This window comes from Pseudorasbora parva, chromosome 24 (assembly GCF_024679245.1).
Source record: "Pseudorasbora parva isolate DD20220531a chromosome 24, ASM2467924v1, whole genome shotgun sequence".
Lineage (NCBI taxonomy): Eukaryota > Metazoa > Chordata > Actinopteri > Cypriniformes > Gobionidae > Pseudorasbora > Pseudorasbora parva.
Window position 1 is genome coordinate 20,457,773 of NC_090195.1, and position 18,551 is coordinate 20,476,323.

General features: G+C 40.0%; 1 protein-coding gene across 1 annotated transcript; it reads left to right on the forward strand.

The window, feature by feature from the left end:
* The first annotated feature begins 696 nt into the window (after nt 1-696).
* On the forward strand, nt 697-15,747 carry rdh10a (retinol dehydrogenase 10a). The gene is made up of 6 exons (XM_067435175.1): nt 697-1,405; nt 2,489-2,724; nt 11,872-11,970; nt 13,727-13,872; nt 14,210-14,341; nt 14,437-15,747. Exons 1-6 carry the CDS (start codon nt 1,117-1,119, stop codon nt 14,558-14,560), a joined length of 1,026 nt encoding a protein of 341 aa, XP_067291276.1. The 5' UTR covers nt 697-1,116; the 3' UTR covers nt 14,561-15,747.
* Nucleotides 15,748-18,551: the final 2,804 nt, after the last annotated feature.

Here is an 18,551-nt window from a genome sequence, read left to right on the forward strand (position 1 = left end):
GAGATGTCAGTCAAAAAAAAAAAAAAAAAAAAAAAAAAAAACAGAACTCATATTTTGTTGTTCATTTTTTTTTAATGCATTTAGTTACTTGAAAAAGTAATCTGATTTACGTAACTCAAGTTACTTGCAATGTGTTACCCTCAACACTTATCAATACTATGCACTGTGGTCAACTCTAAATGATTCACAAACTTCTGATGAACGTGTTCCAACTAGTGGCTGCAGAGGGCAGTGAAGACATGAGTTTACACAAAACATCTCTTGAGATAGAGAAAAGCCAGATCCATTCTTCAAGAACTCAGCTATTCCAGTGACGGACTGTTTAAATAAATACTGTAACACATTAACCAATGTTAACTATTGGAAACCTGCCTACTCCTTTAAGAAATATATTTTCAGTGGTGGGCTCATAACAACGCATTTCACTGTCAAATATACTGCCGTGGCTTTTTTGTGGCTTTTCTTCTAGCCAGTAAAACACACAAATCACACAATATCCATTGATATGCATTGAATATGTCCATCCGTCTATAATGAACGTACAACCACAGTCATTACACATCCTTTCTGTTTCCCATCCTCAAACGTCCACAGCTGACCTAAGTAGATGTAAATTTCAATCAGGCATCTGGGCCAATCACTCTGTGGGGTCCTGTGGAGAGGGGCAGGTTTAAATAGAGCGCGAGCAGCAGCAGCGGTTCTGAAGAGATCAGACTGGAGTGAGTCAGTTTCGAGATCTCTCACAGAGCAGCAGCGCACTGGCAGCTATCACGCGCAGCCGTGCCGGGATACGATAGCTTTCATACGGGCATTCGCTGGCGGCAGACTCGGCTGTATTTATCCACACTTTTATTTGTGGTGCTCTTATTCTGAAGTTTTAATGCGTTATCTTGATTGGTTTATACGATTTTATATATGTATATTAGTAGTTGTTTGACAGTTGGGGTAATTGGATGTCCACCCCATTACCTTTTTAAATAGACTGATAGTTAAAGAATAAATTAAATGCTAATGGTAGCAGCACAACAGGAAAACTCAGGTTGTTTAGTCTTTTATTTGTAACATTGTGAAACGTTAATTTTTATTTATAACAAAAGTCGCAAAAAGGCATTAGACATGATGATGAACATTTTCGTGGAGTTTTTCGTGGTCATTCTGAAAGTTCTCTGGGCCATTGTGTTGGCCGGACTCAAGTGGCTCATACGGCCGAAGGAGAAGAGCGTAGCGGGACAGGTGTGCCTGATCACCGGAGCGGGCGGCGAACTTGGGCGACTCTTCGCCAAGGAGTTCGCCCGGCGCCGGGCTACACTAGTGCTGTGGGACATCAACAGCCACAGCAATGAGGAGACTGCGGAGATGGTGCGGCAGATCTACAGAGAGCAAGACAACCCGATGGCAAAAGAGGGTAAATGGAAGGATTTAACATTTTATGTTTACTTAGGCTAATTATTATATTTATCCCAGGCAGACTAGGTATAGGTTCATGTAGCTATTTAAGTTTGTTTTGTGTTCCTTGAATGAGTGCCTTTGGCGTATAGCCTAAATTAAGGAGGACCTATACATTTTTGTTCAAATGTCAACCGATATGCAACCATTCTTTAAAAAAAAGGGAAAGTGTTCCCCTTATTGGCAATAATAACTAAATAATCATTATGAACAACCATCAGGAAGATATAATACTATAATGAGTATTCTAATATGCAATTATTTCATATTTGTTATAGCCTAAACGTATAAGGATGCTTTCTAATAACTTATTTAAAGGGACAGTTCACCCAAAAATATTTTATTTACTCACCCATATGTTGTTCCAAACCTGTATGAGTTTCTTTCTTCTGCTGAACACAAGAAGATATTTTGAAGAATGTTGGTAAAACAGTTGATGCGCCTCAGTTTTTTTTTTCTTTCTTTCCAAACTAGGCTGTAGAAGTCAATGGTTAAAACATTCTTCAAAATATCTTGTGTTTGACAGAAGACAGGCACAGGTTTGGAACCACTTGAGCGGGAGTAAATTTATTTTTGGGTGAACTATCACTTTAAGCTGTTGCACTCTGGGTTGTCAAATTTATTGTGTTTTAAAATGTATTATTGTTCATCTTAATTTGAGAATGAATGGCTCTAAAAGTTGTGCAATTTTGCAAACTATCATAATCGAATAAGTTTGTTTGCCTATGAACACCATTGTTTTCTGTTGAACGTGTAGTGGTGCAATGGTGTTGTTGTGATTATTCGCTAGACGCCCACCATTTTGGTGCCATCTATTGGTAGACCTGATATCAAGCAAACTGTTATTGATCTAGCTCTAAAAAATAGACTTGATCTGTCCTATCCAATTACCTTGTTATAATCATGCAAAATATAATTGGCTATTTAGTTTTTTTGAAACTCTAAACCAATAAAATTTTTGTAATCAAATGAAGCTTTAGCTGCAAAGAAAGTTTTGTGGTTTTCTACATATCCGATGATGATCTAATGTGTTTTTCCTAAGGAGCTGTCGGTGGTGTAGAAGAGGTCCCTCCGTTTCAGCCGCAGGTGTATACGTACGTGGTAGATGTGGGCAAGAGGGAGAGTGTGTACTCCACAGCAGAGAAAGTGCGCAGGGAAGTCGGTGAAGTGAACTTGTTGATCAACAACGCTGGTGTTGTGTCCGGCCACCACCTGCTGGAGTGCCCCGATGAGCTGATCGAGAGGACCATGGTGGTGAACTGCCATGCACACTTCTGGGTATGTCTCGTTTAACGTCACTCCTCGACTCAACTGTACGGTCAAACCAAAATTTATTCCGACACCTTCAACATTTTCTCACATTATCACAGTTTATTCGCTAGTTTAGAAAACGGTAATAAAATATGACAAACTGTCAGAACATTCATCTTGATAATTTCCATTACATAACTTTCTACCAATCAACCTGTCAGCTGTTTAATTTATGTACACAAATAGATAATACCCAATGAACAAGCAATGCTTAATTTTGTTCAGTCTGTGCTGTAAAAGGTCACATTAACACAACCACATTTTTGGTCCAACATTTTTATCAAGTCACTGTATGAAGAACTTTTGCGACTGTGTCAGTTCTGCTATCCTTGCTTACATGAACTATAATGTCCTGCACCCACTAGTAAAAAATATATATGCTGTCTGAATATTTTGTTGGTTTGACTGTATACTGCAAAGTCTAATAGCATAACCAGACATTGAAAGTCAATGTGGATCAACTGTACAGCTCTGTTTTTAAGTGGGTAAAATGCAGTGGAATGTCCTTTTTTGTGATTGGGCTATATCACATGATGCCACTGTTCATGCACCCATCTGTTCAGCACGTACTCCTTTCTTTGCTCTGGTATTTGTGCTTGAGCCAAGTTGGAAAGCAAACATCTTTTGCTCAATGCATGTTCATAAACCAGAGTGAAGTTTAAAAAATTGACTTGTATGCTAAAAAAGCACTTTACTCTTTCAAAATCAGTTACATCAACCACTTAGAAGCTCAGCCGTTAAATCCGTCTGGTGTTGAGTGCAAACAAATGTCTGTCATCTGAGATGGGCCACCCCCCTAAAAACACACATTTTGCATATTCCTCATGCAATCACCCCACTCCTGTCTGGCCCCTTCTCTTTAAGCCTGTCATCCATTTGTTTCCATTCATTCCTTTGTGGCAGCCAATATTAATATTTACGGCTCTGTCTGGATGTACTGCTAAAGTAGACATCCACAGGCTGTGAGATTATGAGGCTCTGGCATGCGTTCAATAAGAATATCAGTACAGGAGCTGATCTAGGATCAGATTACCCTCCCTGACTTTATCAATTTCAGTCCCTGGGAGTTATAACATCAGAACTGATCTTAAAACCATACTTCCACTCGGAGAAGTTTTATTAACATGCCCCCTTGTCGTTTCAAACATAGCCCTCTCCAAAGCTCCCCGATCTGTGGATATAAACAAGCTCTGAGCAAGACAACTCCAGCAGGGGGTTTTGGTAACATCACCAGGAACAATCTGCTCTGCCTTGGTTTGTTAATTTAAAGCCTATTGAAGAGCACATCCTGCCCGGGGAAGTACCATTTGGACGAGCCCATTCTCACTTGGCCTCGCTAATTAACCTCTTGCCAGTAAATGCGTAAAAGGCCTGTCTGTAGAGCTGTAGTTTGTTTTAAATCGTGCTGCTTTAAGGAGAATTGTGGAGGTTTTTTTGCATCTGACTTTTGGGGCTCTTAATATTTTAAGGATTAGCATTACAGGATGGTTCACCCAAAAATGAAACTAGTCATTTACTCACCCTCAAGTTGTTTTCAACCCTTGTATGAATTTCTTTCTTCTGCTGAACACAATGTTGAAGAATGTCGGTAACTAAACAGTTGATGCGCTTCATTGACTTCTATAGTTGGGAAAAAATGGAAGTAATGGCGTATCAAATGTTTCTTCAAAATATATTTTGTGTTCAGCAGAAGGTTTGGAACAACTTGAGGGTGAGTAAATGTTCTTTTTTTTTGGTGAACTATCCCTTTAATTGAGGGTTGACATCATCCCAGACCACCTGGAAAATAAATATTGATAGGTGTTTTTATATGTGACTGCACATCCTAAACATTGGAAGTCCTTTTAATGAAGCATGAATGCCTGGACACAAATACAGCTTAAGTGTAACCATGTTCTTTGCCATCTATACTCTTTCTCTTTTATATACTTGGAAGTTTTTCACTGTAAGCCGCAGTGGTGCTGTAGCAGATGCACTTGTTAGTGGTAGAGTTGGGATTCTCATTAAGGTTTTGGTTGTGTTTGCTTAAGCTTTATGCAATGCATGGTTTCTTGTGGGGGTTTAAGATGAAAGCAGAGCTTAATCATTAAGGACAGGCAAGGAATACCAAGCGGAGGATGTGGTCATTAAAGCCACAAGCCAGCTGAATAGAAATGCACCAACACTGCTTTTCCTCTTTCTCTCTTACACAAACATGTTCTCTTAATTGGTTGCTGCTTGCATGTGGTTTGTAACACTGCATAACTCCCTTCTCTTTTGTCCTCCTATTTACAATTCATTCTGTGTTGACATATTTTGTACAGAAAGGATATTTTAAGTATGCATGCTCAATGTGATGCTTAGCGCTGACACTATTACGATTCAAATGAATAATTGTAATAGGTTTTCAAATGTAATTTATTCCTGTGACGGCAAAGCTAACTTTTCAGCAGCCCTTAATCCAGTTTTACATCATCTTTTAGAAATCATTCTAAGATGGTTTATTTTTATTATCAACGTTGAAAACATTTATTTATTTTTATTGATTGTAAATCATGATGCACTGCAATTCAAACATTTGGGTGACGTAAGATTGTTTTTAAAGGGGGGGGGGGGGGGCAGCACAACTGTGTTTAACATAATCAGAAGTTTCTTTAGCATCATACCACATATTAGAATGATTTCTGAAAGATCAGGTGACAGAAGACTGGAGTAATGACTGCTGAAAATTCAGATTTGCATTACAGGAATAAATTACATTTTAAAATGTATTAAAACAGAAACCAGTTAATTTAACTTTTAATATTTCAGAGTATTGCTGTATTTTAGATCAAATAAATGCAGCCTTGGTGAGATTTAAAGGGATACTTAACTGCTTTTTTTATATTAAACTGTTATTCCCTTAACTAAAACGAGTTGATACATGCCTCTCTCGTCTGAGTGCGTGCACTTAATCTCTGATGCGCGGTGACGATCTGATAGCTTCAGATCTTTAGTACTTCGACTCGGCGCAGCAAAAAGTACCAGCTGAAACATCCTCCCTCACTCTCTCATTTCTGTCAATAGGGGGGAGAGGGAGATGTGAGGGAGGATGTTTCAGCCGGGACTTTTTACTGTGCTATTCCACCATACATTAGTTCTCCTTTTTAATCTGCTTAGAAAAGCGCTGCGTTTTATTGTCCCCATACTTGATAGTTCAACTATTTGTGTAACCGTATTTAAATAAAGAAGCTGTGGAGCTGTTTGGTCGCTTCCAACTTGATCTCTCTTTGGTGCCATAGTGAATGAACTGGGCTTAGTGGGCTAAGCTAAATGCTATCAGATCGTCACCACGCGTCAGAGATTAAGTGCACGCAGTGCATCAGACAAGAGAGGTATGTATCAACTCGTTTTAGTTAATCGAATAACATAGTTTAATATGAAAGCGGTGAAGTATCCCTTTGATTTCAAACTTTTGAGTCTGTATAAACATTACATTAGACTCTCATTGCAACATTACATCATGACTTTGCGTAAACATACACGCCACTTTCTAAAGCCAAGTGGCGTGTTTGTCTGGAAGCATTTTGAGCTATCCACATGTATGTCAACACTGTGTGAATCCGCGTGAATGTCTACGCCAAAACGAACCATTATGTGCGTGTCCACAATGTAAATGGATGTATAAACATTCTAAATTGTTTTTTTTGGAAAATGTAAAAATGCACAATGGTGTGTGTGTGTGTAGAATGAACCGGCATTGATAAATACGCTTAAAAGCGATTTTATGCGTCTTGATAGCACGCCAAAATGCCATACAAATTGGCGTGTCATATACGCCACTTCGTCTGCTCATTGGCCTCTGAATGAGCATATAGGCTAGATTACGCATTTCTTTATGAAGAGAACAACTGAACAGAGACTGAGCATCACTTTGTTCAACACCACATGAAGCAGATGAATGTTGTTGTTTTTTCAGCAGTGACAGCGGAGGCCACTAAAACCCCACCTTTGTGCTTAAGGGCAAATATGAACAACACAATATTACAAAATACAGTTATGATTAAAGTGAGAAATCATGTTGGAAATGAGAAACTCAATTGACTTTCTGTATCTGCCAAAACTCAAAACGTCCTCATAGGGTGTCCTCATAGTTCACCCAAAAATGAAAATTGTCATTTATTTATCCCTTAAGTTGTCCCGAACTTGTATGAATTGTATTATTCTGCTGAACACAAAAGATGATATTTAAAGAATGTTGGTAACCAGTCGATAAACTCATCAACTGTTTGGTTACCAATGTTCTTCAAAATATCATCTTTTGTGTTCAGCAGAAGAATAGTTTCTATAGGTTTGGAAAAATTTGAGGGTGAGATGACCGACTTTAATTTTTGACAGGACTATCCCTTTTAATATACTGTGCCCATCTGAAAAAGATAAACCTTGTCTGTTCCTAGTAACACCACCTTGATATTTCCTGCCCAATGCATTTTAATTGGATATGCATAGACTAGAGAACTCTGGGCAAACTGGGGTCTTTAAGCTGTCCATTTCTTTGTCTATACTGGAAAAAAAATAAATGGCAAAAGCTGTTTTGTGAATGTAACTGTATGAGTACTTTCCAGAGAGTTGTAGCCACTGCCTTCCAAATCTTTAATTTTATATTAATTTTTTTCCCCTGGGGTCATAGAAGTTTCTTAAGCCTGTCTTCACAACAGGTCCATGTCATCCTCTTAAAGAGTCTCAAATATGACCTGGCAGCCGGTTCAGTGCCTTCATTTCAACGGTCTGCTCCGTTTCGAAACTTAAGGCGGAAGGGCAAACTCCAGATGGACATCATCTTTTTGTTGGATAGCATGGTGGGAATGTATCAACTTGAGGAGCCAACAGGAAGTGAGGCCATTATCTCCGAATGGTGCTCTTCCAGGCCGTCTGTGCTCGGCCGTACTTACAGCTGCGTTTGAGTCCCAGGACCAGCGAGTTCTCTGCTGAGCCCTTTTAGACCGACTAGAGAATAGGATTGGCACTGTGGAGGACTGGCTGTTACTTGGTGAAGTAAAAGTGATGCAAATGACCAGATTTAGTGTCTAGTCAGATTTGGAGAGCTGGGCGGAGTAAGCTTCTCTTTTACTCTCTGACATTGACCCCATAATAGGCGATTTGCGAGCGGTGCATTCCACACCTGGCTGCAATGGTGTCCGTAAAAGCCTCCTAGTTGCTAAGTGAGCATGGTTGAAGCAAAAGACTCAGGGCTGTCCCTAGAGAAAAGCATCAAGGGATGGAGAGTCTTGTACACAAGCTTGCTGGTAATGGGGAGCTGCTGCCTGACCCACTTATATGACAATTGCTTTCTTGTCTAGGGATCAGCTTGACAAGATGCCAAACGACAGGAGCCAAGTTCTCCAGCCTGCATTCCTGCTCGACCAGGAGAAAGGGAGCAGCCAGGCAGAAGGGTCTTACTTGAGTAGTTTTAGATGGTCTTGCTTAAGATCAATGCACCTGTACCCGTTATTTGATTTGGGGCTGCTTTATATTTGAAGCGCTCCCAGCCAACAAGATTCACCAATGGCTTTATTTGGCTTATTTGAATAAAGTGGTTCGGTTTTCTAACCGATTCCTTAGATCCGGACCCCCATTTTAATGAGACATTGGCGATATGATACGAGCGTATCAGTTAGCCCCCACTTTATATTCTCTGGGCTTCAGAGTCTGAGGGCTGTACATCAATCTGGCCAATGCTTTGCTACATTTCTCGGGTCGGTCCACTTTCTTCTAATTAACGGCCATCTGGGCTATTCTGTGCAACAAAATTTGTGCATATTCCTATTGGTCAAACATTAGCACTAATCCAGGCTGACACGGCAGCTGTGAAGAGCTTTGTGAGGAGCGATGCACTTGAGCTTGTATCAATTAGAGAGCACAACAGGCATAGAACCACTGCAAGGGCCAAGGAAGCTCTCTGCTGTTGGAAGTTAATTTAGCGTAAACTCAGGCGCTGAGAAGCAATTACGGAAGCTATGAATTAAGACATGAACTTCTGTTCGGTTTCACACATTTTGTGTCTGAGAGGTCAGCAAGGCCATGCCCACATCAGTGCCGGGCCTCTCATTCCATAGCGGGTTTTTTTTTTTTTTTTTACAAAGACTCTTAGCCATTTCTGCTCATTTGTGCAAGTTCAAAGGTTATGGGATGATAGACTAATGGTCAAGGGGCTGAGCTGGTAATGTTCAGTTTGATTTGGTCAAGCCCAGCTATTTTAACAAATCATTGGGTTGATTACAATACCAACCCAATTGCTTGACCAAATCAAACCCAGCCTAGTTTCTTAGGCACTCAAGCTCCAAATTGCCATCCCAGATACTTTTAAAGTCCAATTACTTGACTTGTGTTGAGTTCGGTAACATTGGGTTGATTCACTAGCTTGGTTACTAATCTACATTGCAAGATTGAACTTGATTGATCAAGGAATTGAGGTTGTAATGTTGCTGATTTGGTAGGTTTAACCAAGCGGCAACCTCACGCAGTTTCTCTAGAAGCCAATACTGAAGTCACTTAAACTGCAGTTCCTCGACTGGCCACTAGGGATAGGCTCCCGAAGGGAGTAGAATCTCATTGAGCCCAATGTTAAAATGCCGAACTTTACAGCAGAAAAAAAACATTTACAGCCTGGTACAAATTGGGGTTTTGGTCTATACGGCTAGTTTTGCCCTTCATGACAACCATGAGGGGGGTGACTTTTTTTCTCATTCGTTTACATTATATAACGCCTTAAAGTTCTGCATAATTGTGTGGCCACTTTGATTGACAGGTGGACGGCCATTTATCCGCTGTCTGTTAGTCATTGCGTCACCTCAGCTCCGCCCACGTGCTGCCTCATTGCCCATTTATCCAGGCGTGACGCACAATGACGCTTTGCCAAGATGGCAACGGCCAGCTCTTGTCTACTTTTACGCTTCAAAACTGCACTTCAGAATCCTATGGGAGACGTCAGGGACACTACGTCCATATTTTTTTATTATTTTTTTCAGTCTATGGGTTCAACGAACTGCACAATTGTTGGGATCCAAGTTGGTCTATGTACAAAAGTAAGCTTTTATAGTGTTTGCTAATACAAAGTAAATGTAGACTGAATTAGCTTATATGGTGTCCTTGTCCAACGACTTAATGCTTTACCATGTTAATAAATGTCGGCATCTCCACATCACATTTTCATTGATGGCTTTTATTACAGTGCACAAATGAACAGCAAGAGTAATTAAAAAAAGTATATCCTCATTGGATGCAAGAAAGACTTTCGATTTGCCTGAATCTGGACTTTGTCTTGTATCATGTTAGTCTAATCCGTCTTATTGGCGGCAGCACATAGTCCATACTCTCCAAATCAAATTTTAATATTGTAAATTGCAGTGTTTGGAATATATTGGCATTTGTTCACTCAAGGCCCAATCTATCTTAATGCTTCATTTGCACGCATACTTACCATCAGTTTGGCATGCAAGGCACAAGTACAGATTCAAACCGGTCCAAGTCTGCTCCCTTGAAGGAACCCCCCAACACAATGAGATGAATATTAAGAGCAATTTTACACTTAATGCACTGGAAAAATACACAGTTTACTCTCAACATCAGGGATTAAATGCGTAGCATGTGGACCGCAGCGCTCAATTGCACGAGTGGATTGCCTCATGAGAATGAAGTCAGTGGAAGTAAATTTGAGAGATTCCAGTTCCATATTTCAACAACATGTCAAAATGCCGTGTTGAGACGGCTGGCAGAGGTGCGAACCGTGCAAGATGGTACCATTCTCAAGTGTGGCCAAGGTCCTTTTCTACTGGGCATGTTTATAAATGGTGATATCATTTGAAGGCCTCTGGAAGGGGCTCTGTTGTTCTTGGCTCTCACACGTTTTTCTTTTTCATAGCATGCTTCGTGTTCCATTGAGGATTGACTATAAAGCCACAGGCGGTTCTGCGGGGCTTATACGGCAAATCTTCTCTAAGAGTGCAGTAAATGGATGACGCCAGTCATGTTTTTCATCATTATTGTGTCCACCCCCTCACTTCCTCTAGGTCTGAAGAGAATGGAAGATGAGGCATAATAGTTTTTTTTTAGTTTTTTTTATTCACTGTTTTTTTTGTCCAGTGGGATGAGGCGAAAGTGGAAGATGACTGATTCATTACATGAAAGAAAGGGTCAATAACAGCCAGGCAAGATGTCAGAACAGCTGAAAAAAGTTAACATGTAGTCCAGAAGTGTTCAGTTAGTACAGTTGATGTTTTAACCACATTTTAAACCAAGCTTAAAACGCAAAATTTACTGGCACTCGTCATTTCAAACTATACTTTTTTTTTTTTTTTTTAATGGATTTTGTTGTTTTTAGTAGTGTCTTTTCAATATGGTTTACAAAACCTAAAACATTTGTTCTGTTTGGTTTACAATTCATTCCTTAACACAAGCTTTGGTTAGTGTTTTGTTGTTTTTTATTTTATTTTTTAAATCAAGTGAACTATGCCTTTAATCGTTCCAATGCGTAATCCAGACTAAAAAGGTGGTGTTTGTTTCCCATCTTTGTTGACCTACAGCGGTGGTGTTGTGGTCTTGAACCGTATTGTGGTGACAGTGGTGAGTGAGTACGCCGCACGGGCTTTGTGCTCTTGATACTGAGATGCCACTCTTGGGACCGACTCGTTGTGGGAGAAAAGGAAACCGCAGACAAACCACTTGTTGTGAACTTGCAAGCGGTCTTTTCACCTTTTTAATAAGCCATTTCAGACCAATCCGAAACCACCGCAAAGTCTTGTGCAGTACTTCATCCATTAAAGTAGTTTGCTTCCCATCCAAGTTAAACCTCCATGTCGGAAATGAAAACTCTCAAAAACTAGTACTACCAAAACAAAATTGAGCTGTACATAAATTAATCTCTTAAGTGCATGTGGAAAGCAAGCTCCCTGTAAATGGCCTTTAAGACTGTAATGGAATTGTGTTTCTTAACTCCCCCAGCAGGATGAGGGAGATGAGTGTTTAGTCTCAGTGAATTATTAGTCAGGGAGGAGGGAAAAAAAAACGGATCAAAGGGCTTTGGCAGAGATGAACAGCAACAGCAAAATAACTGTCTTTGTCTCCCCCTCTCCCCCCCTCTCTCTCTTCCTCTTCCAGACCACCAAGGCATTTCTTCCCAAGATGCTAGAGATGAACCATGGCCACATTGTGACAGTTGCCAGTTCACTGGGCCTTTTCAGCACAGCTGGTGTGGAGGTTAGTACATTGCATCCATCACATAAATCTATTGGCAGACTGAAATTAAAAAGAGAGCGTGTTTGGAGAGTCTCCGCATGTTGGCACGCCGTGGCATGGAAATTTGGCGCGGCGCACAGCACTCCTAGCACTTCGCGCCAATTAAGGAGCACGCTAACGCTGGGCCTACCTGCTGCAGAGACATATTTCCCATGATCCACTGGGGTTCCACACATACTGTGATATTTTGCACTTACTCCAATAGGAACCGAGATGTCTGTTCGTTTTTGAAGTAATAGTTTGTTGATTATATCAGCACTATTGTGTGTGTTTAATTCACTGCATAGTCACTTCTTAGACATTCCATGACCCAACAGACTTTAATTGAAAGTGATTAATTGGCCGTCCAACGGCGACAGTGGTAACCTCACAAACCCCAACAAAGTGTTTGCTGCCGTTGGTCGCCATCTGTCAGTTTAGTGTGAAGTCCTTTTAATCAGCCCTTTAACATTTACTTAACATTCCCAGAATCATTTATTCAAACGATTTGTTCAAAGTAGCTGATTTAATAACAACGTTGTCGAATTAGCAAAGACACTGTTTAAAATTCTTATATATATATAACCTTGTTTATTGAATGCTTGTATAAATCAATATAATTTGAAATCACGCTTTATATTCATGAAAACAGCTCTCTTGCTCTTGTGATATATAAAATAACTTATATTTAATGTTATATATTGTTGTATAAAAAAACTAAATCTCAGAATGTTTTGGCCATTTATATACATTTTGGGCATTTGAGACGATGATGCATCGCTTTTGAACCCGGCAGCACGGTAACAAAAGAAATCACATTACAAACTAGTTATTTAGTGCAATCCTTGTATTTTAAGCAGAACGTTTTACATCAAATCACATTTAATGATGGTAAATCAGACAATGCACCAGCAATTTAGTGATTATCCTTGCAGTTGTGGTCTTGAGAGAAAATCCTGAGTCCTCCAAGTCCGAGACCAAGACGAGAAATGCAGTCGAGACCGAGACAAGGCCAAGACCTTCAAAAAATTGTCTTTAGACCGGTCTCAAGACCAAGACTGGTCTCAGTCTTTAGACCGGTCTCAAGACCAAGACTGGTGTCAAGTAATACAACACTCGTGTACACATAATTGCTAAAAAAAAATTAGCTTTTTCCTTTTTTTTTTTTAAAGAAATGAACCCTTTCATTGGCGCTAGAGTAGTCTAGAGTCACTTTTAATCCGTTAAACTTGCCTGTGTATATAAGGGATCCCTTAGAGTTCGGAGTCTAGTACATGTACAATCCTCTTCTTTCACTGCCGTCCAAACTGGTGTCATTTTCCCAGCAGCCTTTTGTGGAAAGTTACCTTTTTTGTTTTGTTAGCTGTACGTGCACTTCTATTTTACAAGCCCTCATCTTTACTCTCACTTCAAAGGGTCCCAGAAGCCCAGTCACACTGTCTGACCTATTATGTTTCCTTGAATGTGACTTTTTATGGTTCGCATTATTGGAGTGACTCAAGCCGCTGTGAGCCCCTTTATTCCAGAGTGTTTATCTACACGCATCTGTGTTTGCCCACTCCGTTCTGAAGATCCCGTCGACCGCGAACCACATCAAAACCCTCCCATGCGGCTCTACCTATACTCCACACACAACAGAAGAATGCTAATGAAACCGTAGCTCCCGCGCTATTACAGGAAAACCGCCTCGGGAAGCTTGATCGTGTTTACCAAACTCTGTTTCCTCTTGGTTTTCTAGGATTACTGCGCTAGCAAGTTCGGTGCCATCGGCTTCCACGAGTCCTTGAGCCACGAAATCAAGGCTTCGGAGAAGGACGGTATCAAGATGACGCTGGTGTGTCCTTACCTGGTGGACACGGGCATGTTCAGAGGATGCAGAATAAGGTAAAAGAAAGGAGCCGTCCAAATGTTAAGATTGGGTTTCAGATGGCCACTAAAGGAGCGAACGACACAATGCGTATCTAGTTCGAGTAGACATTGCTTAACAACAGTCAGGGTAGCTTTGCTTGTGGCCTCTCATGTCACTGTCAGCTTGGGTTTTCATGCACACAATAGGGGCTTCCACTTGAATAGAAGGTGCATGCTGGATCTGTTTCCACTCAATAATGACTTGCTCTGACTGGCGAAGCACTTTGGGCTGACTTTATTAAACAAAGACGACTCTTAATCATCATGTTTTCTCCTTCTCTCCCTTCCTTTTTTTTTCGCCTGGGCGGGTCAGGAAAGAGATCGAGCCGTTTCTCCCTCCATTGAGACCGGAGTTCTGTGTGAAACAGTCCATGAGGGCCATCCTGACAGACCAGCCCATGATCTGCACGCCTCGCATTGTATACATGGTCAACTTTATGAAAAGGTGGGATTTGGATGGTCCCAAAACTTCAGTTTGAAACACTTCCAGTTTGTCGGAACAATGAGTAATAACGCATCTCATTTGTTTCTGTTTTATAGCATTTTGCCCTTCGAAGCAATCGTGTGTATGTACCGGTTCCTGGGTGCAGATAAGTGCATGTACCCCTTCCTGGCTCAGAGGAAAGAGGCGATGAACAACAACGAGGCAAAGAATGGGATCTAGAGGGCGCCGTTTCCAACCCACAAGGGGTACATTTCTAACCCGCATGAGGATAAGACCACTGAGAGGGCAGAAGGAAGTGAAAAGACTGCGTTTAGACTGGTGCACTTGCATTTGGCAGATGCAAAGGTTTACCATATTGTTCCTCTGGAACAAAGAAAGCTGTGTACTACACTAAGGATTTATTTGTTGATTTGTGTTGTCTTTTTTTAAGGTTTGTTCAATCTATATACTGTGTCAATAGTTTTGAAATCATACATGAGCTATTCAGTAATTAACTATTTACGTAATGTAGTCACCAGCATTATCTAGCGTCTTTGTGAAACTATACAGTATGTTACTGTACGAACAGTAAATTCTTGTCACTTTTTTTGTTTCGTTTGTGTGTAGACATGCACTGTATTTACTTTCCTCTACACTGCCAACATTATCTGCAGCATTCATTGTGGCATCATGCCACTCCGTTCCACAATTCCATCCATTTAAAGGCAGCGGCTGGAGATCATGTGTCCGACTGGGCCCAGTTATGAACCATGTGATGTTATAGATTAAATATTTTACATTGCATATACCCCACCCACCCATTTCTTTTTGTTGACATCATGAGAAGTGGGTAAAACGCTGGTCTGTTTCCAGCTGCTGGTTGGAAGGAAGTGTTTTGCCTTTTTTCTTTAATCTACAGAGAATTATGGTATTTTGTATATGTCAATCTAAACGGATGGCCTGATTTTCTTGTCATTGAATATTATATTTAGTACATGGCCCATTTTGAACATCTGCATCAATGGAAATACTTTTTTTTATTGATTCATTATGCAATTCCTAAAATGAATTTGAAATGGGACTGACTCAGTTTCAGTCAATAACATGTTGTCATCTGAACAGGATGCATTTTCACATTTGTTCATTTAACACTTTCCCTTTTTGTTGATGCAAACCTGAACCATTGTTTCCACAGCTATTTTGTATGTTTAGGCAAAAAATGACAACACACGAGTTTAAACTACATTCCAATAGGCATGTGACGAGCCTAAAATCTCTACCTCTTCATTTTTGCCATTTGTTAACCGTATGACATAAATACTCTTTTTGTAACTTTCCTAAAGAGTGCTCTATATAAGAGCACACAACATGGTTCCAATGTTTAGTGTCTCTACCTAACTTAAATTAATAAAATGATTTAGATTATGTGTTGGTTTTTGTGTCTTAGTAAAACCCACAGTGTCTTTTCATAAGCCTGACTGTCAGCAACATCAAAATGCCAGAAAGTCCAAAGGAACTTGGCACAGAAAGCATAGGTTTTATTTGCCATCTTTTCTAGTAAGTACATTCCTAAGTAAGTAACTTCTACAGCAAGAGACGTGACTTACTGCAACTGAAAACTCGCAGAAGGGAACTACTCTTATGCAGCAATATTGTCCGTCAGACAGCATATGGGTGGGATTTGGGGTAGAATGTTTGACTCACATGTTCCATTCAAGCTAAAATGCAAGTTATCCTTGTGAAGTGACTACCTCAAGGGGAAATGCATCACAGGAAGAGAGGAGCCTGTTGATAAGACTGTGAATGAGTGTTTCATAAGCGATGAATCAATGTCACAAAAACTGAATTGCATATACAAGGAGTTATTTTAAAATACGATTGACCTATTGCATGTTAAGTTGGCACGGTGAACCAAAATATGTTCTTTCAGAAAACAAGCCGTATTAAATGCTGCTAAAGAATTTGTACCCTGACTGATGCTATTTTATATGTTAATGACATTAGGTGGTATGAGGCCCATTCAGTTGCATACAATTTCAAGATCATTTGCAATTTATAGATATAACATCTGGAAGAGAGGCTTTTTTTTGTGCGTACGTTCATTTCAGAAATGATCATAAGCATAGATATGTAAATTTAGATGCCACATTAGCCCACTCAACATTTTTACTTGTCTGCCATCTTAGAAATGGTAGATGGACCGCATTTATATAGCGCTTTTAACAGACCCTATGGCCATCCAAAGCACTTTACATCTTGCCTGACATACACCCATTCACTCTCTCATTCATACACCGACGGCGGCGTCTGCCATGTAAGGCGCCATCCAGCTCGTCGGGAGCAGCTGGGGTTAGGTGTCTGCTCATGGACACCTCGACACTTGGTCAGGTGGAACCGGGGATTGAACCACCAACCTTCCGGTTTGTAGACAACCTACATGAACCACTGAGCCACTGCCGCCCCAAGAGAAGAGTCAGCTATTCAGATGATGTCGTCACTCGAAGTAAAAATCGAGTTTGAAAATGACTTTAAGATGGCACAAGAGGAGTGCAGGTATGATTGTCACTTTGTTGGCAAATCAATAGCTTACATCACACTGGTTCCCTCAACAAAAACCCTATAAGATTTTCCCATAGGCTTTTGAATTATCGCCCAAAAAAACAAACAAAAAAATCATCTGATCAACAAAAGTTTACGATACTTGAACACAAGTTTTATGAATTTTGTAAACACTTAGTAAAAAGCCAAAGGTAGATTCTAAACAAACTACACCAAAAAAAAAAAAAAAAGCATTAGTCGAAAAAATTCACAAATGGGGTAAAACATGTATTTTATGTTGTCGAATAAAATGTGAAAGTTTCCTGAGCTTGTGTTCACCACATACCTTATTTTAGCAATTTAACCAAAGTTCTAAAATGCTAGAAAGCGTTAAAATGCTAGCTCGCTTCCACATTTTAGCCATGTCATACCTGCATCACTGTATTGCATGTTGAGTGGGCAAGGTGAACCAAAATGTGTGCTTTCAGAAAAGCCATAGTAAATGCTAAAGGTGCCCTAGAATGAACAATTGAATTAACCTTGCCATAGTGAAATAATAAGAGTTCAGTACATGGACATCACATACTGTGAGTCTCAAACACTTTTGCCTCCTCTTATATAAATCTCATGCATGAAAAACACCACGGAAAAATAAGTGCTTCTCAACATACCACCTGTGATGCAATCGTTGGGGATCATTAATATGCATGCCCCCAATATTTGCATCAGTCCAAACATGTGCATTGTCAGGCGGAACTGATGGAGCCGAATCATCGGGACTACAGGTAAACGAGCAACACTCAGGGACAGCAAAAACATCAGCTCTCATGGACACACGTCATGTTCCAGGCTGTGCAGGGGATGTGAGGACTTTTCTACCCTTCCCACAGACAAAAAATGTCAACAGTCATGGTTGAAATTTATTATAATTGGATACCACAACAATTAATTCAAAATCGTTCGTTTGTTCGGCCCATTTCAAGCAAGCTTCGCTCAGCGTCTTAAACTGAAGAAAGGGGCAATTACAACTATATTCCTGCAAGCAGTAAGTAGCAATTTTATCCACATGCTTCAACGATTTCTAATTAAATTGAAAGTTTCTTAGAGAGACAGCATTGTCTAGACAATGGAAGATGCTAGTACAGTAACAATAGGAAACTCCAAGTACCATGTATAACCAAAACACCAGATAGTATACTGGTTTTGGTTTTGTCAGGGGGAAAGAAGAGCGTTCGTGCTTTTGGTTGCCAGATTTCAGTAATTTAAATCTCCCAATCAGATTTTCTGTGAAAAGAACACGTATACTATCCTGTGTTTTACCTAAACCTCTACAATCTGGCAACCATATGCACGCAAGCTCTCTCTCTCTTCGCTGAACAACTGAACTGCTGTGAGCTGCTGAAATAAGCCAATCAGAGCAGAGCTCAACATTAATATTCATGACCCTTCTAAATAAGGCAAAAACAGAGCATTACATCTTAGGGACAATTTATAGGATTGTAAATAGAGCTGTAAAACTGTATCTGAACAATTTTTGCCCTTAAATAAGCCACATACTCTCTATGTAAATATCAGAAAACAATTTAACATATTGTTTCAACAGAAACATATAGGGCACCTTTACGGATTTAAAAAAGTTTACTGATGCTATTTTATATGTTAAAGCGTTTCTTCAGCTATAAGCATTAAGCTT